General features: G+C 38.3%; 3 protein-coding genes across 3 annotated transcripts; 2 read left to right on the plus strand and 1 right to left on the minus strand.

The window, feature by feature from the left end:
• The first annotated feature begins 12 nt into the window (after positions 1–12).
• On the plus strand, positions 13–2,505 carry LOC111785888 (post-GPI attachment to proteins factor 3-like). The gene is made up of 4 exons (XM_023666247.1): positions 13–393; positions 499–695; positions 947–1,134; positions 1,883–2,505. Exons 1-4 carry the CDS (start codon positions 91–93, stop codon positions 2,167–2,169), a joined length of 975 nt encoding a protein of 324 aa, XP_023522015.1. The 5' UTR covers positions 13–90; the 3' UTR covers positions 2,170–2,505.
• Positions 2,506–2,943: 438 nt separating this feature from the next.
• On the minus strand, positions 2,944–3,839 carry LOC111785889 (dehydration-responsive element-binding protein 1A-like). Its single transcript, XM_023666248.1, has one exon. It carries the CDS (start codon positions 3,767–3,769, stop codon positions 3,134–3,136), a length of 636 nt encoding a protein of 211 aa, XP_023522016.1. The 5' UTR covers positions 3,770–3,839; the 3' UTR covers positions 2,944–3,133.
• Positions 3,840–6,089: 2,250 nt separating this feature from the next.
• Positions 6,090–8,480, plus strand: LOC111785887 (two-component response regulator ARR14-like). Its single transcript, XM_023666246.1, has 7 exons — positions 6,090–6,228; positions 6,637–6,789; positions 6,861–7,208; positions 7,283–7,359; positions 7,434–8,075; positions 8,153–8,254; positions 8,427–8,480. The coding sequence occupies exons 1-7, from the start codon at positions 6,090–6,092 to the stop codon at positions 8,478–8,480; spliced, it is 1,515 nt and encodes a 504-aa protein (XP_023522014.1).
• Positions 8,481–11,958: the final 3,478 nt, after the last annotated feature.

Here is an 11,958-nt window from a genome sequence, read left to right on the forward strand (position 1 = left end):
GAATCTTGACCTAAAACATTGGTTTGGATTTGGATTTTGGATAGAGTGGGAACACAGTGATTCATTTCTCATTCTCTGTATGGAGAGAAAATGCTGCACTTCAGTAAACCTGCTTCGCTATTATTTGTCAGGGATTGTGTGGTGCAGTGTGAGAAATCTGGGTGTGCTGGCGACAAATGTTTTCAACATTGCAAATTCTCGTCGGATGGGAAGCCTGTGGATGGTCCATGGTATCTGCAGGAACCTTTGTATTTACGCTGGAAACAGTGGGACTGCCAGACCGATTGTAGGTACCACTGCATGCTTGCTAGGGAGGAAGAAAGAAGTAATGTTGGTGATAAGCCTGTCAAATACCATGGAAAATGGCCATTTAGGCGAGTCTATGGCATTCAGGTTTGCCCAATGACTACGCCTCATATGTAAATGATGCTGCCAAATCCATTCTCTATTGTGCTGTTCTTCTGCTTATTATCTTGAACTTTGCATTTGATATGGTAGGAGCCAGTTGCAGTTGCTCTTGCTAGCCTCAATCTTGCCGTGCAATTTCATGGCTGGATTTCTTTTTTCATTCTTATATATTACAAGCTTCCATTGAAGCCTAATAAGAAGACCTACTATGAGTATACAGGGTTGTGGCATATCTATGGAATCTTAGCTATGAATTCTTGCTTCTGGAATGCTGCATTTCACTCTAGGTCAGCTATTATATAGTTTAATCCTTGGTTGTGTATTTTTTTCTCCTAACAAGCTACATATTTCTTATGACATTGCTGCTTTAGCATAATTCAAGAGGTGGCCCTGAATATATAAAATAAAGCTTAGTTTATATCCCTTAAACATGGTTTTACTAATGACAGGATGATCTACCCTACCATATGCTCTACTTCTATACATTTCTAACTGACTATCTGCATTGCTATGATGTTTTGAGTTAAATTTCTTGTAGAGATGTGGAGTTGACTGAGAAGCTGGATTGTTCTTCAGCTGCGGCATTTATTGGATTCTCCCTAATTGTAGCAATACTGCGAGCCCTTAATGTGAGGGTTGAGGCTGCTAGAGTTATGGTCTCTGCTCCAATTATCTCATTCGTGACAACCCACATCTTATATCTCAACTTCTACAAACTTGATTATGGTAATACATCAATTCTTTAGCTGTTTCAATTGGAAGCGTTCTTTCCAAAGTTTTAAAACGCGTCCACTAGGGAGAAGTTTTCACACCCTTATAAGGAATGTTTCGTTCCCCTCTCCAACCAATGTGAGGTCTCACAATCCACCCCTCCTAGCTCTGATACCATTTGTAACATCCCAAGTCCACCGCTAGCAAATATTGTCCTATTTGGGCTTTTCTTTTCGGGCTTCCGCTCAAGGTTTTTAAAATGCGTTTACTAGGGAGAGGCTTCTATACTCTTATAAGGGTCTGATCCCACATTGGTTAGAAAAGAGAATGAAGTATTTATTATAAGGGTGTGGAAACCTCACCCCAATAGACGCGTTTTAAAAACCTTGAGGGAAAGTCCGAAAGAGTAAACCTAAAGAGAACAATATCTTCTTGCGGTGGGCTGGGTTGTGTTTTTTTTTACCACCAGTCTCTTTAACAATCCTAGAAGAGAATATGATGGTGAGATTTGGTGGTTCTTATCTGTCAAGCAAGTTCACTATTTCCCTATTTTACATGTTTTTCTTACTTGCACAATCAATATCCTTTCAAGCCTTTTCTAAAGAAAAGTTTATGGTCAGAACTTCTGGTGCCTATTGATCTGATCAGGTCTTGTGTTCAAATAGATGAATGAACTACTCGACTCCATCTCTCATTGGGATTGGAAGAATAACATTTTTGCTGGTCTCAGATATTTGACTCGAGTTAATTGACTACCTTTCAGGTCTGAATACTAAGGTCTGCCTGGTGATGAGCATTACTCAACTTCTCATTTGGGCGGTTTGGGCTGTTCTTTCTCGCCATCCCTCGCAATGCAAGTTGTGGATGTTAGTCTTTGGTGGGGCGGTTGCGATGCTCTTGGAGGCCTTCGATTTCCCTCCATATGCAGGATATGTGGATGCTCACGCACTCTGGCATGCAACTTCAATTCCTCTTTCATATATTTGGTGGAGTTTTGTGAGGGACGATGCTGAATTTAGAACTGCTGCACTTCTCAAGAAAGCGGAGTAATCAGATGGAGGAATTTCTCTAAGCAATTTCATTTGAATGTTAGTTCATCAACACTATGGTAGGTTCCCTTGTTTTTTCTGGTGTTGCTTGGTGAGTAGCGCAATGTTACCCTGAAATGTTCTTTGTATAAGGGTATTTGAATATCAGGACCAATAAGTTTTCTTTTCTTCTCGCCCTGTTTTTTACTTCTTGGTCCTGAGAAATTTGTTGGTCATCAGAAAAAGCCCCACAGCACCAGGCCAGTTATTCCCATTGTAAACATCCAAATATTTTGCTGATATCAGCAGTTTATGTTATTCTGCAGTTCACATGTGGCTGCTTGCTGTTTGTTTCACACACTAAGCTGGATATCCTTTTTTTTTGCTTTACAATATCATTTTGAAACCCAATTTTCTTTACGAGATCTTCAGATGAATCTTCATTTTCCTTCATTACTGTATACAAAGTTTGATAAGAACAAAAACCCAGTTTTCACCACTAATAGATATTGTCCGCTTTATCCCGTTATGAAGTGTCATCAGCTTCACGGGTTTAAAACACGTCTACTAAGGAGAGGTTCTCATCGGACTCTAGATTTGTAGCCATTTTAGTACGGACTTGGGAGTTGATGAAGATCTCGACACAAAAAACGGATGGCTTGGCAGCAAAGAAGCTGCTAAAAATGGAAGAGAGAGACGTTTTTGAACTCAAATTTGCATCGTATGATGAAGAGATATCGCTTTCATAGAGAAAAGAGTTTGGATAGAAGCCATACTAAAAAGAGAAAGAAGAAGGTAGCAACCAAAGTAAGTGGGGGAAAGTACTCATTGAATGTAATAATGCTATTAGGGGCAACAGTCAACCGCACATTATGTGCTTCTTACTATTTCAATTCCAAAAAAACACTCTTTTTCTTTCTAGTCTCTATGTACATAAATTGAATGTAACACCATTAAAAGCTACAGAGAATTTAGTACTATGTATATTAGTAGCTCCATAATGACACGTCAGAATAAAAATCCATGTCATCACGAAAATGCTGAGGTGGAGGCAACATCATCCCTGCAGCCATATCCTCCAACAATCCCGGCAGCCCAAAAATTGCATCATCATCCACGTACAACACGTTTTCTGGCGTCGTCTCCGCCGTCATCATATTTTCCGTCCTTGAGTCATCAACAGAAGACCCATCTGATTCTGCAGGCCGGAATGCCTCCGCCGCCTCCGCCGCCGCCTTCTGAATATCCCTGGCGTCAGCAGATGCCGGCTCCGGCAGCCGCCACGCAGAATCGGCAAAATTGAGACAAGCAGAGCGACCTCGAAGCTTCATGGCAGCGACATCGTGAGCCCGAGCCGCCATCTCCGCCGTCGGAAAAGTGCCAAGCCAGATCCTTGACTTTTTATTAGGCTCTCTCACTTCACAGACCCACTTGCCGGAGTTCCTCCTCCTGACGCCTCTGTAAACAGGGTGCCTTGTCTCCTTAAACTTCTTCCTACCGGCCCTCTTCTTGGGATTGCTCGCCGCTAACATAAGCTCCTTGTCGGAAAATATGGACCGCCGGCAAGTACTACTCTCGGAGCTGGAGAAGTAGTCTTCATAAAAAGTTGAAAAAGATTCCATTTTTGGAAGTGGATAAGGTGATTGAAGTTAAAATTATCCAAATTAGAAATGAAATTCGAGATATCAGAGATGGGTTTGATGGAGGAAGAGAGAAGGATGATAGTTTTATAGTGTTTGGTGTATTTGGATTGAGAATTGGAACTGAAAGCAACACATGAACACTGAAACACGGAGTTAACTGATAAGGAGCCAGGCTGTGCCCTGTTCTGGCTGCCCACGGCATCAACAGGTTTGGATTTTTTTCTCCTTTCTTTTTTATTTTTTAATTCAATAAATATAAAAAAAGAAAGTTTCTTTAAAATAAAAAAAAAATAAAAAATCTCTGGAGAATGAAAATAGAAAGGTAATGTGTCAGCTTCAGGATCTGACATGTGTCACTTTGACTTGTTCTTTAGGTTAAACTTCACCATCGAAGATTCTACATCTTCTCTTAGTATCATTCTACTTGTTCTTCACCCATTGGGGCAACGAGGATTAGAATATCCATTCTCTTACATAGAAACTTCCTTATCACCCCTATTTCTTTAAATAATAATTTTATAAAAAAATATATTTCAATTAATTTTAAATTTAATCATATTCTGTCGGATTAATTTTCATTTTTAAGAGCAATTGAAGACGAATAGATAAGATAAGAACGTTGGAACAATACTAAATCTAGATTTCAAATCTCAATTCAAATCATGGGTATAAAACATTATATTTAGTTCTATAATAGATGTTATGGATCGACCGTGGTGTTCTAAAGAAAATATTACATACGCATTTTTCTATAAATCTCGTAAATTTTTTAATTAAACACATAAGAATTAAAAAAGAATTGATTAAGAAGGATTAAAAGAGAAAAGAGATTAGAAAAAAGAGGAAAGTTCTTGGGGGGTTCGGAAGTGAGTGACAGTGAAGGAGACAGCGTGGCAAAGGGGTTACAGAGGCAGACAAAAGAACACCTTCGAGTGACGTGGCGGAAAACTCCAAATCAACACACGGTTTTTTTAATTGACAGTTAATGAAAGAAAACCGAATTTCCGATACCGATACGGTAACTGACTGTGACCGAGAGTGGGTGACAGAATAGGGATTAGTACGACTGGTTATTTTCCCGCGGAAACGCGTCAACCAACCACGTGTCTGTTATGTAGGTGACAGACGAGGTCCACTACACTTGAACCCATACCCTCCCTCCCACTTGTTCCTTTTTTTCTTTTTCTTTTTATGCAACACATCATTTTGTAATAATTTATGTGTTTAATTTGATTGCGACATTTAACTTTATTTTTAAATTATCTCTATTATTATTATTATTATATAATGAAAATGAATTTTGTAATCCAAATCAAATCCACTTTTGATGATGATTCATACAAAACCAAAGAAAAGTTGTAAATGAAATTTCTTTTTGATCTACGATCAGAGATCTCTCGGGATTCTAGAGCCACCATTGCTGAACTTCACTTTCATTTGGCTGACGATGGCACGTTGGTTTCAGTTCACAAGACGAGATTTTGGTCCTATCCCGGACTGGAGCCCGATGCAATATGGCTTGACAGAACTTCGCATATTTTCCCCAAATCGGTTTAGGATGTCGAGCAAGTCGGTTGAGCTTCACAGTAGTAGGCAAGTTTGATTTTGAATTACGGGCTTTGTTCTCTTGTTTGTAAACTTGAGATTTTGAATTAACCACCGTAGTTGTCTAATTTGGGATCAAGCGAAAAGCTGCGTTTGAATAACATAAGTTAAAATAGGTAGACATTTAAATCGTCATTAAATTCAAATAAAGGTACTAAGTACATTTAATCTTTTCAATATGAATCGGATAAGTAGTGTTGTGATTTTGAAATATATAGTTAACGACAAAAGTATTAAGTGAGATTAGAAGGATTCGAATGTTAGATAAATATTAGAAACGAAGTTAGGAGTGTGAAAGGTAATTAAGGAAGAGATAGAATTAGATGCATGCATGAGGAAATGGGAGTTTTATTTGGAAAATAAAACAAAAAAATGATATGGAATTATTTAGTTAAGATATGAAAAAGAAAAAGGGAAAAAGGAGGGAGAGGAATAAATGAAAGGATTGCGGATCTTCTTGAAATGGAACTCCAAGTGGGAGCCTCATATGTTTGGTAAGTTGCATTAGATGTCAACTTTGGGGCTGGATTCTTTTGCATGTAATGTTCATATCATATCATATCATATATATATATATATATATGGTTTTGGTTCTGGTTTTTGAGATGATTATCCTCTTCATCAATTTGTAATCAACGAAAGATTATGAAGTGATCTGTGGGGTAAGGTAAGGCGTGGGCGTGGGGTTTGAAGGATGGATGAAGAAGATGGGCGATGTGAATCAGTTTTGGAGAGTAGAATGTTGTCGGTGGATATTCATATATTGTTGGTGGATGATGATGCTACTTCTCTTGCTGTCGTTTCTGCCATGCTTAGACTCTGCAAATATCAAGGTTTTTCTTTCTTTTTCTTCTCCCATCTCTACTTCAATTGGTTTTCATACCTTTTATTTATTAATCGTTTAAAAAATGCTCACTTTTTTCCCAAAGTTTAGGGTTTAGGGTTTAGGGTTTGCTTACGATCCATCTTTCATAAAGACTTCAACATTATCATGGGATTAGAAAGACCATTAGAATGTTGGACGAAAAGTCGATGTGTTACTGCACATCAATTAAAGAATCTTTACTCTAATAATAGTTTGAATATGCACAAACCTATAATTTTCTACGTGAAATCCCACATTGATTGGAGAGTAGAACGTTTTAAAATCTTGAGACTGGAGACAATATGTAATGAGTCAAAACAAATCATATCTGTTAAGGGTAGGCTTGGACTGGAACGATGATGTGTTTAAATTTCAGTTGTGACTCGGAGAAGCCCAATTGAAGCACTTGATACTCTAAGGGCAAAAAAAGGGTTTTTTGACCTTGTTGTGACTGATCTCCACATGCCTCAAATGAATGGTCTTCAATTACAGAAGCAAGTAACCAAAGAATTCAAGCTTCCTGTTATCAGTAAGTATCTACATAATCTACAATATTATTATTAACAAGTAAATTAAACCAAACCCTACTCTTGTTTGCAGTGATGTCAGCTGATGAAAAACCTAGCGTCATATTGAAGAGTTTAGAGGAGGGTGTTTCATTTTACATGGTCAAACCAATAAGCCTAGATGATGTCAAACAAGTATGGCAATATGCTATTACACCTAAACAAACACGAACAATTATCCGACCACAATTCTCGATCGACAAACCATCGAAAAAGGAGATCATCAAATTATCGAAATCGGAAAGAACCAAGAACAAGACGAAGAAGGCAAAGGAAACTAGGGTTCCTCAAACTTCTATTGCCAAAAGAAAGGCAAAGGTGGTTTGGACAAATTCACTTCACAACCGGTTCTTACAAGCCATTAGACTAATAGGGCTTGACAGTAAGTCTATGATCCTTTATAATTTGACTCCAAATTTCTGTCCCTCATTAATGTTCTTAATTTGTTCTTTTCAGAGGCAGTTCCAAAGAAGATCCTTGAGTTCATGAATGTGCCTGGGTTGACTAGAGAAAATGTTGCCAGCCATTTACAGGTTTGCCCTTTATATATTAACAATTAATGCTTTGTTTTAGTATTGAATCTAAGCTGGGTTGTTTATGGATGTAGAAGTATAGAATTTTCTTGAAACGAGTTGCTGAAAAGGGAGCTTGTAATTCAATGAAGATATATTCAGATTGCACTTTACTAAGATCAAGCTTTGCTTCTTCTCACTTTCAATTTCAATCCCCATTATACACACCAAAATTCCAATCCCAACATCCATATTTGCTTGAAGAACAACAATTAATGGCTCCCTTAAACTACCCATCTCCTCTTTTGGGAGCCAATTATATCTCACATCCCACCCCTCCAAACCCTAATCTTGAAATTGAAAACTCTTTGACCCTCAATAAACCTAACTTCCCTTTCAATGGGCTTGTCTCGAGTTCGACTCGGAACGATCATAATTTCGTGTCAATCGAAAATGAAAACCCTAATGGAGGGTTGAGGTTGAATGATAATGGGGTAGCCAATCATGTCCAAGCTACTCATGATCACAACAATGGGGGATTTTGTGGGAATTTTGAAGGTACAAACCAAGTTTTAGAGAACAAAAATGTGGAGGAGAATGGTGTTGTGTTAGTGTCACCAAAAGAAGGTAATGACACCATTGCATTTGGAGATCAAATTGGTGAACACCAAAATTGCTTTGATGTTCTTAGTGAGATCTTCATGGGGCACAACCACCACAATCAAACTTCTTTAAGGGTACGTTTAGTAGTTCATATTTTTTCTAACATTTTTACAAAAGGGTTATATAAGGATTAACATTATATGTTGTTTAGAGGGACGAAATGGGTGATATGGAGCTCTCTCATATGTGGAATGGAATTGAAATGGAGGCTTCATCAAAGCAAGATCTTCAACCCTCAACCCTCTCTGCCCAGGCAATGCATACTCATTCCTCTTGCAAGCTTCCCTAAATCTTATTCTATAATAGGAAACTCTTGATTTGTGACTCATTCCTCTTGCAAGCTTCCCTAAATCTTATTCTATAATAGGAAACTCTTGATTCGTCACAAATTTAAATTATTTGACATATGTTCTCGTGATTTGCAGGGTTGGGACGACGATATGTTACGAACCTTTTTGGGTGATGCTTCATTTTCATAATAGAGGAAGAGCTACTCTCAGTCTACAGTCTAACCGCTAGGAGATAAAATTCATTTTAGATCACATGATTTGTATTTGTATGAATCTCACGGTATGAATGTATATGAATTGTATTGGATGATGTTCAAGTTTCCTTCCACAATAGAGATAATTTAGGAACAAAAATATTGAATTAACTTCTTACCATATACACACACAAACATTTCCTTCCAAAATCTAATGATTGGGAGTTTTAAATTGAAAAAAATAGCCGTTAGCTTGAAGTGAGTGAAAGAACACTCCATAAAATGTATATATATATAGAGGGAAAAGATGTACCGAATCTGCATCAAAATCTTGGTTCTCTTATTTTGTTCCAAAATTTGTCGATCCAAAGATTCTAGCATGATCTCTGGTCGTTGTGCAGCTTGTAAGTATTTGAGAAGAAGATGTCCTTCCGATTGCATCTTTTCCCCTTTCTTTCCTTCCAACAATCCTCAAAGATTCGCCATTGTTCATCGAATCTATGGTGCCAGCAATGTCGCCAAATTCCTCCATGTAATCTCTTCTTCTTCTTTTATAAACTATATTATGAGTTTCTGGTATTTAATTTAATTTGATATCATTTTATTTGATAATCAGCAACTCCCTCTGCATCTACGACCCGAAGCAGCCGAAACTTTGTTTTTTGAGGCAAAATGCAGAATTGAAGATCCAGTTTATGGATGTGTTGGAATTATTTCTCAATTACAACATCAATTACACGTGGCAGAAACCCAGTTGGCCAAAACTCGGGCTGAGATTGCATTTCTCGCTTCCAACCTCCAAGAAGCCCAACCACAAGATTTTGCAGTTCAGCCCATTCAAGGCCCAAATACTATTGGGTTCTCTCAGATTGGGCTTTCCACTCCAGCCCATTGGTTTAATTCATAGCACGTTGTAAACATGACAAAACTCCTTTCACTTCTTTTAAATCTTTTTTAGAATGAAAATGATAACATAGCTTCCAATTTTTTAAATCCTTGCTCCTCTTTCTTCATTTTGGTGCACGTCCCATTTACATCTCACTTTTCTCCGCTTAATAAACTTAAAAAATTCGTTTATAAGGAGGTGGAAACTTCTCTCTAATAGATACGAGAGGAATGAAAAATATGTTAATTGGAAGAATTTAGTCGGCAGTATAGTGTGGGAAAGTGGTGTGACACGTCAAAAAGAAACATAGAAAGAGAGATTGATATTGAATACCATTTTGACATGTGTTGTGTACTCCTAATTCGTCAGCCCTACGTACCAACCAAAATGGGAACACAGCCTTTAAAAGTGGCGCAGACAGAGACACAAATGAAAAAAGACAGATAAAAGTCAAAGAAAAGAATTAGGAGAGGAACATTCTTGTTTTGTTGGTTGGAAGATGAAGATGTGTATCAAAAGCTATAAAGGAGGAGAGGGGATTGGTTCAAACCCCTCTTTACGACTCACAACTTTTAACGCAGCCCAACTTCCTGTGGCTCGACATTTGTCCACTTTTTATCTTCACTTATCCCAATGCCTTTTTCTTTTTCCTTTTCCTTTTTGTATCCTATATTTCTACCACTTTTCTCGTGTGAATTAAAGATTGGATTTCAATCTTCTTCGTCTTTGCCACCTTCCAACCTCCTGTCTTTGACACTTGTCTCTCTCTGCTTTCCCCAAATGGGTACAACCACAACTCAATCTTTAGTTATTGCAGTTGGGGCGGTTGGTTTCTACAATATCCATATCTTACTCCCTTGCTTTTCACTCTCACCAACCTCCAATTTCCACCTCCAACAGACGATATTTTTGTATGAAGACGATACGTACCATACTAAAACAGGCAATATTTGCTACGATCTTCATCATGGATATTTTTGTTCTCAACCCAATGAGCACTCCTATGTACAGGCCACAATGATTTTTCCTTCCCCTGTACATCGTTCTCACTTAATTTTTGGTCATTACTTGTTTGGGTTTTTTTTTTGGGTTAAAAAAACACTTGGACTTTGTTGGGCATAGACTCATAAAAGAGGGGAGGGGATGTTTCCATTGCCCATTTACGTTCACCAAGCAGGTCCAATGGATATATATTTTAATGGGGTAGCTATAAAACACAAGTACAGAGCAGAAAGTTGGTTCATTTGAGTTGCTTGTATCAGCTTGTTAAAGAGGATAGTCCTCTCTAAAATGGTCAAAATGGGAACGTAATTCATCATTTGATGTGAAGGAAGCAGTCAAAGCAAGCATTATATGAATGCAATGCTTAAGCAATAAGGAATAGTGATATTCATTGATGTATGATTAATTAGACTTTTTGTTCTCTACACGTTTTTTATGACCAAACCCCACTGTGTTTTTGTCTCTGTCTTTGCGTTTCAAAGTGGGAGCTAATTGAACACTATCAAACAAGCGTCACTTCATTAGACCTTCCTCTTATGTATGCTCTCTTTTTGACCCCACGCCTCCACTCCACTTCCTATTCCTTGTGTTCACTCTTTACGACCAAATCTTGGACTTCAAACCCTCGAAGCTTCTTCAACTACTTTGACCTCTTCTTCCCCCATTTGTTATCCCTTTAATACCCATATCAAAAGCTTTTCCCTTTCTTCTTCTACTCAAAAGAATTGGACCCTCCGTCATCACTACTGGCATAAGCACAAAAAGGGCAATGTAAGGTTAGGTTTTGAGGCTTTTGTGCGAGGAGGAGGAAGAAGAAGAATACAAAACTTGACACCTTGAATATGTTAACTGCCAAAAACTGTGATTGAAAATTTGGAGGAGACATTTGGCATATGCTAGGCGACGAGGCTCCTAAGAGGTTAGCGGACAGAACAGGCGTTTGAACTGATCCATAAGACAAACAAGTATTATAGTTGAACACAAGAAGCGTACGAAACCCAGCTGTGGAAGATGACAAGCTTTCAGGGTTTGGACTCTGCTGTCTTATCATATAAACTCGTAAATTACAAGATGGAGATAGTATACAATAGTAGGTGAATCCAAAGACGCGCATAGTCCACATGGGCCCTTTCTGGGCTTTGAATCNCTCCGTCATCACTACTGGCATAAGCACAAAAAGGGCAATGTAAGGTTAGGTTTTGAGGCTTTTGTGCGAGGAGGAGGAAGAAGAAGAATACAAAACTTGACACCTTGAATATGTTAACTGCCAAAAACTGTGATTGAAAATTTGGAGGAGACATTTGGCATATGCTAGGCGACGAGGCTCCTAAGAGGTTAGCGGACAGAACAGGCGTTTGAACTGATCCATAAGACAAACAAGTATTATAGTTGAACACAAGAAGCGTACGAAACCCAGCTGTGGAAGATGACAAGCTTTCAGGGTTTGGACTCTGCTGTCTTATCATATAAACTCGTAAATTACAAGATGGAGATAGTATACAATAGTAGGTGAATCCAAAGACGCGCATAGTCCACATGGGCCCTTTCTGGGCTTTGAATCCCCTGCCCTGCCCTCCCCTGCCCT

Source organism: Cucurbita pepo, unplaced genomic scaffold (genome assembly GCF_002806865.2).
Source record: "Cucurbita pepo subsp. pepo cultivar mu-cu-16 unplaced genomic scaffold, ASM280686v2 Cp4.1_scaffold000805, whole genome shotgun sequence".
NCBI classification, from domain to species: Eukaryota; Viridiplantae; Streptophyta; class Magnoliopsida; order Cucurbitales; family Cucurbitaceae; genus Cucurbita; species Cucurbita pepo.